This window comes from Megalops cyprinoides, chromosome 4 (assembly GCF_013368585.1).
Source record: "Megalops cyprinoides isolate fMegCyp1 chromosome 4, fMegCyp1.pri, whole genome shotgun sequence".
Classification (NCBI taxonomy): Eukaryota; Metazoa; Chordata; class Actinopteri; order Elopiformes; family Megalopidae; genus Megalops; species Megalops cyprinoides.
In genome coordinates, this window is record NC_050586.1 from 2,928,381 (window position 1) to 2,937,500 (window position 9,120).

The following is a 9,120-nucleotide window of genomic DNA, read 5'->3' on the forward strand; positions in this document are numbered from 1 at the left end:
GCTGGGACCGCTGCAGAGAGATCAGTGAGATCAGATCATCAGATCGTTGGAAGGATAGGCTAACAAATCATAGCAGAGATCAGGTGAAAAAAAAACATCAGCTGAGACTTCAGCCGACACATCAGGAAAGAGATTAGTGAAGAGATTGTCTGAAGAATCATCTGACATTGGAAGGATTAGTCAGCAGATCAGTCACTCATACCTGTGGATCAGATTCACAGAGTGTGTCCCATAAGCTCATATAACAGCATGAGCTCCTCAGATTAACATGTTGGGCGATGTAGAGTGTCCCCCACAGCTTGCCAGCATCAACCACGAGGTGGCCAATGGGGTGGCCACGCGTCAACGACAGGGCCCCCCCGTCCCACTCTCCTGCTCCCCTCCAATCTGTCTCTCCTCTTTCTCTCCCTCTCTCTCATTCCCTCCTTCCACTCTGTATCTCTGTCTGTTTCTCTGCCTGTCTGTCCGTCTCTCCATCTCTCTCCCACTCGGTGTCTCTGTCTCTGTCTCTCCCAGTCTCTCTTAGTGGAGCCCAGAGTAGGCCTGTTCTGGGGCGTTTTATAGTGGAGCTCACCCTCTCTGTGTGCAGCTGCTAATGCCTGCTGCCCTGGCCGGAGGCATCAGTAACTGCTCGTGCATGGCCACCCTGCACAGATAAGCAGACAGCAGCATGGGTACCAAAGGACTGGGCTACAGAAGAGGATTACAGGGCACCCGGGGCCCTGCTGTAACCAAACAAGTCCCAGGGAAAGTTTTTGTTTGGACGCGCCTGGCTTTTATAAATCCATCATCTACGGACTTGATGTGTGATCGGCACAGCTGAACGCTTTCTGTGGGGTTTATTTTTAAAGACTGATTGACTTTTTCCAGGGAAAAACCTTAATACTAATTTCATGCTCCGGTTAGAAGTATGCTGCCATTGATGAACTAGTGATTGGCTTTTTGCAAATGGCCTAAGTGATTGAGCACAAATAGACTACTGTACGCATACTCTGTCTCTCTGTTTTTCTCTGTCTCACTCTCCTTTTCTGTCTCGTTCTCTCTCTTTTGCGCTCTTTCTGTCTCTCAAGCAGAAATTCAAAATGCTTTATAAGCAAACACACAAACACACAAATGGATTTCCGGGGTTATGTTAGGAGCATTTTGCAGCCCCTTCCCTGCTTCCCCATGCGTTATTTTGGGGGTGCCTCAGTGGTCCCCGTCCCTTGGGGGGGCAGCGGGCAGCTGTGCTTCACTGCCAGCATAATGCAGCTCCTCTCCTCTCCAAGGACCATGGGCTACTTTTCAGAAATGTACAAAAATTTGGGACTGAAGAGAATGATTTGGGGAAAGAAGTTTTCCCTTACGTGGCTGTGGCTGTCAGATAACTGGGGGAAGCACAGCTCTGGCTGAGACATGCTCTCTCTCTCTTTCTCTGTCTCTCCCTCTCTCTCTCTCTCTCAGTCTCTCTCTCTTTCTCTCCTCTCGGGAGAGGGGTTGCATCACGTCATTAGTGTTGGGCGAGAGTGCGTTTTAGGAAGAGGAGCGGTGATTATGCAGACACCCCAGAGGACGGAGAAAGCTTTTTATCTGCCTGGTCAGAACCCGGCTGTGAGACAGCAGCAGCAGCACTGGGGTGGGGGGGGGGGTGATGCTCACCAACACTGTACTCTGCACCCTAAACACACGCACGCTGTAATACTTAAGAGTGCTTTGTGTATGAAGTGTTTTTTTTGTGGTGAAAATCTAATCTCATCTCGCAATCGTCATGACTTCATTTTGCATATACGGCCTAATTGTGCTTTCAGCTCTTTAGGACATCAAAAATTTCTGCTATTCGCCAAGTTACTGGTCCTGCTTTCAGGAACGGGGGTGAGTCAGAGTAGGGACGTCCCTAATTGCTGAAGCTGTCCCGTTTGTGTCCCCGCAGGATCTTGGCCACTGTGGGCTCGGACTTCGACCTGCGGACGCTGAGGGCCGTGCGCGTGCTACGGCCACTGAAGCTGGTGTCCGGGATTCCCAGTGAGTGCCGTCTGCCGCGGTCACATCTTTAATAGGGGCTGCCACCTTTCCATCCCTGTGTCTGTTGAAGTGCAGATAGGAATTTTATTAGTGAGCATTCATGAAATTGGGGCAACACTATGAATAAGTATTCAGCATTATCAAAACAGCAAAATTTGGAAGTAGTTGTATCTCTTTCCTTTCTGCCCCCTTTTTTTCCTCCCCCTACTCCTGTTCACACGTCCCACTTCCCCCCTTTCCCCCTCTGTCTTCTACCTCCTCTCTCCCCCCCCCTCCCCTCCCGCCTCTCCCCCCCTCCCCTCCCGCCTCTCCCCTCCCTGCCCTCCCGCCCCCCTCCCAGGTCTGCAGGTGGTGCTGAAGTCCATAATGAAAGCCATGGTTCCTCTGCTGCAGATCGGCCTCCTGCTCTTCTTTGCCATCGTCATGTTCGCCATTATTGGCGTGGAGTTCTACATGGGCAAGTTCCACAGCACCTGCTTCAGGAACAACACAGGTAACAATCAGTGCCAGTCAGGATGCTGGACTGTAGGAGACGAGCATTGAAGTGCTCTGAAAAGGCCGAATCCTCCTCTCCCATTCAGCACAGTTTCAAAGTCAGTGTGTTTCTAAATATGAGCTGTCTCACGCTGCCCAGTCTCACGCCCCCCCTTTCCCCCCAGACCCCTCTGGGCTGGAGCGGAGAGAGAGAGAGTGGGGCGCTGAGCGCTAGTGATCTGACCTAATTGGATTCTCCTCTCCCTCCCTGGAGTGCTACGCTAGCGTGCAGCACACAGGGATAGTGTGAAACACAGTGTCTCAGCCCCTACGGGACTCAGTTCACAGGGAAACAGCAGGAATATCACGGCACTGAACACTGAAGCACCTTTGCATGTTTTTAGATCCACCTCAAAACTGACCTCTGTCTCCACTCCAGACTCATCTCCAACATCACCTGCCTGTTTGGGATCATTTTTAAAGTTTAAAGATTTATGCTCTGGCCAATAATAGCCAATATAAACAGTAAACAGTAAAATTACACAGTAAAACAAAATATTCTGGTTTATACAGTGGGATTATAAATGTTTTTTTTAAGTAATATGTTATTTTGGTGATTTTGCTGTAGTGAAACCATTAAAGCTTAAAGTATTAACACAAGTATTCCTGTAGAAGTCCATTCATAGCCTGTGCTGTTAAAAAAGGCCTGTAATCCATGTTTTACCAGCTGTTTAGAGGATTTATGACCTGATAGGTAGTACTGAAAGGAAATACAGTTTTCAATAATAAATACATGCATACGAAAACAACTGTCAGTCACATCTATACCACAACCTGTCTGAATTGAGACTGTTCACTAGTAGCTCTGTGCTTGAGTTGCTGTGGACACGTGAGCTGAATGAAATTAATAGAAATGAACATTTGTTTTTTTAGCTCATTTTGGAGACAGCTTCCTCCAGGATGACTTCATACAGTAGTTTGGTACACCGTTTTCGTAAAACTCACGAGCATTTAATGAGGCACAGCAGGTACAGAAGCGGCTCTTGGGATTCAGTCCCGCAGCTCTCAGTTGGTTTCCCCTGTTCTCTAGCCCCCACGCTCCACTCTGCTTCTCATTGGACAGGCAGCGTGCATCACACCATTAGCACAGCATCCCCTTGTGAGCTCACCAGAAGCCTTCGGTTTGGGTTTTTGTTCATTTGTGTTACTGATAAGCTTCATAACGACAGAACAATGAGATTATGATCAGAATAATCTCATGAATTATCTGTTGAGAGAATCTATGCGAGGGCATTAATTACATTGTTATTGTTGCTGTGGTGATTGACAGAGACGAAGCTCATTAATAGATTTCAAATCTGGATGGTTATCTGGTGTACAGGATTGCTATCAAGGCCATAGACCTCATAAATATTGGAGCCTGTTCTGAGTTTTAGATTCGCATTCATGTCAGTTTGAAACTCTGAGGGGAGATTCAACTTAAAGTTTGTCGGTATTACAACATCAGAGTTAAAGATGCATACAGGGCTATTTCACTTGCAAACACACACACACTCACCTGCCTTTCAAATGACTCTGAGAGTTTTCCAAACACAGACACTCTTAGTGGATGGAATATATGCAACAGTTATTATAAGAATCCATATCCTGTGTGCGTGTGTATGTGTGTGTACGTGTCCATACATATACGTGTGTGTATATGTGTTTGAAGGACACAGAAAGGGGTGAGAGGAAGTGCAGGACTTAGAAGCTGTTTATTTGTTTTGCAGCACATCTCACAAAGTTGAAACCACACAGTGATCCATAATCATATAATCCTCAGAGACTGGAAAGATGAGAGAGAGAGAGAGAGAGAGAGAGAGAGCTGGAAAAGACAAAATGACAGTTATGGAGATAGTCAAGTGAAAATTCACTGCAAACTTGTTAACCATTGCTAATTAAACCTGTCAGATGTTTAAAAGAATGAGGGCAGTGGATCTCTCGGTTGTATTCAGACACTGTGATTAAAATGCTGTTTGAAGAAAGGTACCTTTCTTGTGCTGACACAAAACGCTTGTCATTGAAAGTTACACGTAAGGCCAAACTGATTTGTGTTACGATTGCATCACTCTGTCCAACTCCAGCATTATAATGTGAACAGCGAGGGGGTGGACTCCCATCGTGATCTTAAACAAGGTTTAAAGTTGGACACACATGATCAGGGTTGCCAGGTTGTTGTGCGGTGTGGAGGTCATAGTTTGTCATTTATAATATATGGAAAAGCCATGTATTGTTAATCTGATAGATGTAAGTGTCTGTGAGCCACCTGTTTGTGAATCAGCGAGAGAGAGACCCAGCCTGCCTGGTTCTGACCCGGGGTCTCTGTGTTTTGTCCATTCAGATGAGATAGTAGAGGACTTCCCCTGCGGTCACGAGCCGCCGGCACGGACCTGCCCCAGGGGCACAGTGTGCCGGGAGTACTGGATCGGACCCAACTTCGGCATCACCAACTTCGACAACATCCTGTTCGCGGTGCTGACCGTCTTCCAGTGCATCACCATGGAGGGCTGGGTGGACATCCTCTACAATGTGAGTGCTCTTTCCCTACGGCACGGCGCCCCCTGTCTGCATGGAGGGACAAACATAATCTGAAAAAGTGTGCTATGAAAGCCATCACAATCAGGGATTTGTGTGTGATAAAGCTTCCTGAATCTCTGTAAGAGTGTGGATTATCGCATTACAGTTCTGACTTCTGCAGGCTTTTATCTGAGTAAAAGCTGTCTGCAATTTGTTGGTTTGTGTCTAATTATGCCACAATGAAGTATGAAAAAAATGTTGCTTATGACATTTTTCTTGGACATGCCATGAATCGTTCTGTCTCTCTGACATGCTGCTGCTCTGTCTCTCTGACATGCTGTTACTCTGTCTCTCTAACACGCTGCCACTCTGTCTCTCTGACACGCTGTTACTCTGTCTCTCTAACACGCTGTTACTCTGTCTCTCTAACACGCTGCCACTCTGTCTCTCTGACATGCTGTTACTCTGTCTCTCTAACACGCTGCCACTCTGTCTCTCTAACACGCTGCCACTCTGTCGCTCTGACACGCTGCTGCTCTGTCGCTCTGACACGCTGTTACTCTGTCTCTCTGACACGCTGCTGCTCTGTCTCTCTGACACGCTGTTACTCTGTCTCTCTGACACGCTGTTACTCTGTCTCTCTGACACGCTGCTGGTCTGTCTCTCTGACACGCTGTTACTCTGTTTCTCTGACACGCTGTCGCTGTGTCTCTTTGACACTGTGTTTCTCTCACACGCTGTTGCTCTCTCTCTCTTACACGCTGTCGCTCTGTCGCTTTGACACGCTGTGGCACCATCGCTGTGTCACAAGAAAATGTGTTTCTCATGCATGTGGCTGCGAGCAGGAATTACACTGTAGTCAACAGCAGTTAGTTACACCCTTGCACAAATTAGGCCAGTTTGCTACTGCAAAATTGCCAATAATATATTTCATACATATTTTTTAAGGACAGGTAAAGTAAAAGGTGATTTCCTCTGTGACTCTCTGCTCCTGCCTTGCGGTGGATGGGTGCACCATTCTGCCATTCTGAGATTTAAACAGGACGGAGTAAACTTGCAGGGCCTGGAGGAGTTTTACAGATGCCATGTCATTCTCTGTCTAATGTGGGTGTGCTGAATTGTAATTATTCAGTTAACTAAATTTTTCAATGAGGAAATGGGTTGGGAAAAACAGGTCTGGAGAGATCCTCAGCTGCTGTGCAGAGCGGGGGTCCTCTCTCAGGGCGGCGGTGAGCCGCTCAGGTGAGGATCGCACAGCTGCTCCAGGCAGCGCAAGGCGCAGTGATCCTGACTCATCCAGCCGCGACGCAGCTCGTCTCCCTCCTCTGGGGCCTGGCGGTCACCCCGCCATCTCCTCCACTCCTCCTCCATTCATCAAAACGTGCGAGCGCTCGGCGGCTCAGCGGGAAAAGAGGAGATGCCCCAGCTCAGGGGCTCTGATAACCCCGCGTCTGAGCGGAGTTTAATGCGAGCCGCACGCTAGTGCCGCTGGCTGTTATCACATGTTGGAGCTGTGTTGCTGTGGCTGCTATTTTCTTTTGTTCGCTTGGCAGTTGCTCTCTGCCAGAGTGACTCAGACTTCCTGTTTGCGCTGGAGACGCTGAGATAAAATGTTTGTGCTGAGCCGCTGTGCCACACTTGGGACTCAACCCCGTGGCCAGAACGACAATATAGCGCTTATTTACCCCATGAGCTGTTACAGTAGTGTTACGTTTATATTTGCAGGTAGCTGGTAACTTGGTAACAGTAGTATTGTACCTTCCATAATATTACAGAATATGAATTTTATTGCCTCCAGCATATATATATATATATTTATATATTTCATACATATATTATATATATATTTAATGCATATATTTGGCAATCCTCTCAGTGAGCCAGTAAGCTGTTGGTTATGTCATCTGGAACATAATTGCCCAACTGGCATGTAAGAGCTAATTAGTGTTGATTTCTGTGTTTAGTCTTGGACCAAATTGCCCCAAAATCATTTATTTATACCCAGAATACACGATTTTCATTCTGAAAGTCCCATTGGGTGTGTTTCTTGCCTTCTTTCTCCCCAATGCCCGTGTGTCTCCCCGCACAGCCTCTCTGGATCTGACACAGGCCCTCCGTCTCAGTGACTCCACTCACAGGTGCCAGGCACAGAGCTGTCTGTGTGGTGACCCACCAGTTCTGCACACCAGGTGACAGCTGGCAGCTCCAGGGTTTCTGGCTTTCGGGCCTGTCTGACTGGCAGCAGATCAGTCTGGTTCTGGTCTCATCCACAGCGATTTATTTATCTGGGAAACGGCCGCAGTAGAGCATTCAAAATTATGTTTGTTAGTGATCCTGACACCATTTGTCACTTAAGAACCAGGCTCAGCCCTGAGCATAGAGGGCTGCAGTGTCTGCAGGGCTACTCTACCCTGGTCCTGGAGGGCCGCAGTGCCTGCAGGGCTACTCTACCCTGGTCCTGGAGGGCCGCAGTGTCTGCAGGGCTACTCTACCCTGGTTCTGGAGGGCCGCAGTGTCTGCAGGGCTACTCTACCCTGGTTCTGGAGGGCCGCAGTCTCTGCAGGGCTACTCTACTCTGGTACTGGAGGGCCGTAGTGTCTGCAGGGCTACTCTACCCTGGTCCTGGAGAATCTGTATCCTTTAATTCTTGCAGGGCTTGAACTACTTGATTCATCTTGATAATTCGTATTGAATTGATAATTGACATAATTTCACCATTTCATTGATGAGTGATTTAACCAATTAGTTGAATGAGTGTTGGAATATGGGACATCCACAGCTGGATCGGGCTTGTTTAGAAAAAAGATTACAGTTAGCTTTTGAGAACAGACTGCTCCCACAAGCATTCACCCCCCATTAAGAAGAGGGTTCATGTTGGGTGAGGCTCAGAACATTCATTCTGTAAGTGGGCCCTCAGTGTGGAAAGTGTGAATACCCCTGTTCTAGTCTACGTCTCAGAGTAGCTGGCTCAACTCAGCTGAATGTGCAACTGTCCGGATAGCAGCCCTGATGAATGATTTCTCCATTAACGATATAGTGATGCTTATTAGCCACTGTGTAACAGACAGTGAGGCTGGGATCTCTGTTTGCCAACGGAAATTTCCGCAGATAGAAACACTTTCCTTTTGTTTGCCTCTGATCCGCCGTGATTCAGGGGTGTAATGCAACAGTGTGTAATCACTAAGCGTGCTGACAGAGGAGCGTTTGGGCTGCTAAAAATGTTCCCCCTCCCCCCTCGGCCTCTGAAAAGCACACCGTCCCCCCCTCGTGCGCTGTACATAATAGCCGTGATTACGCCTGGATGGCTTTTTGGCTCCGCTTCTGAAGGTGTGTGTCGTGTGTCCTGGGGAGGTAATTCAGCAGGTAGTGCAGCTGAGAGAGCATCCCGTCCACACCAGTCCCACAAAAGGCCAAACACACAGCCTTCAGGGGTGTCAGGGGGGCTCAGGAGCTGATGCCGGCAGGGCCATGAGCAGGGCAAGAAGCTGGACGTGCTGGGGGGAGATGAGGCTGGGCTCGGTGTGTGTGTGTGTGTGTGTGTGTGTGGCTGCACCTTTCCAAATCCATATGTGTGATACTGCACATCAGCATAATTTTTTTCATGAGTGATTTTGATTTCTTATTCAAAGTGAATAACAGTATGAATAAAAAACCTTTATTGCCAACAAGGTCCTCTTACAACATAGTGTTTAGGATTATAGACATTATTCATTGATTATAGCAGCCAGTTGCAGTAACAGTCACAGAGTATTGAGGACTCTGTATGCTGTAGCCTGTAGGCTGTTTGCTGTGCTAGCCAATCAAATTACGCTTGTGTAGGAAGTACTGTAGATGCAGGCTGAACTGTTTCACGACACGTTGGCAGTGTGGAGCCAGCCTGTTTACCTGCCACCTGATTACATCACCTGCGTGCACCTGATCCCGCTTACTCTGTCACCCGGGAGACGGCAGGTTAGGTGTGGCCTGCCTTCTTCCTCCACACCTGGTGTGGAGCTTTAGGCTGCAGCTTAGACCCTGATCTTGGCTGATGATGTTTCTTCTGCAAGTGATGTTTGCAGAAAGTGGGTGTGAATGGTGAAGAAAGGCACA

At 48.0% G+C, this 9,120-nt stretch overlaps 1 protein-coding gene across 1 annotated transcript in view; it reads left to right on the forward strand.

Annotated features, from left to right (window-relative positions):
* cacna1ba (calcium channel, voltage-dependent, N type, alpha 1B subunit, a) overlaps nt 1-9,120 on the forward strand; it is a 167,876-nt gene that overhangs the window by 63,201 nt on the left and 95,555 nt on the right. Inside the window, exons 4-6 of the mRNA XM_036526129.1 lie at nt 1,910-2,001; nt 2,342-2,494; nt 4,856-5,043. Coding sequence (XP_036382022.1) covers nt 1,910-2,001; nt 2,342-2,494; nt 4,856-5,043 — 433 coding nt within the window. The remainder of the gene's footprint in view (nt 1-1,909; nt 2,002-2,341; nt 2,495-4,855; nt 5,044-9,120) is intronic.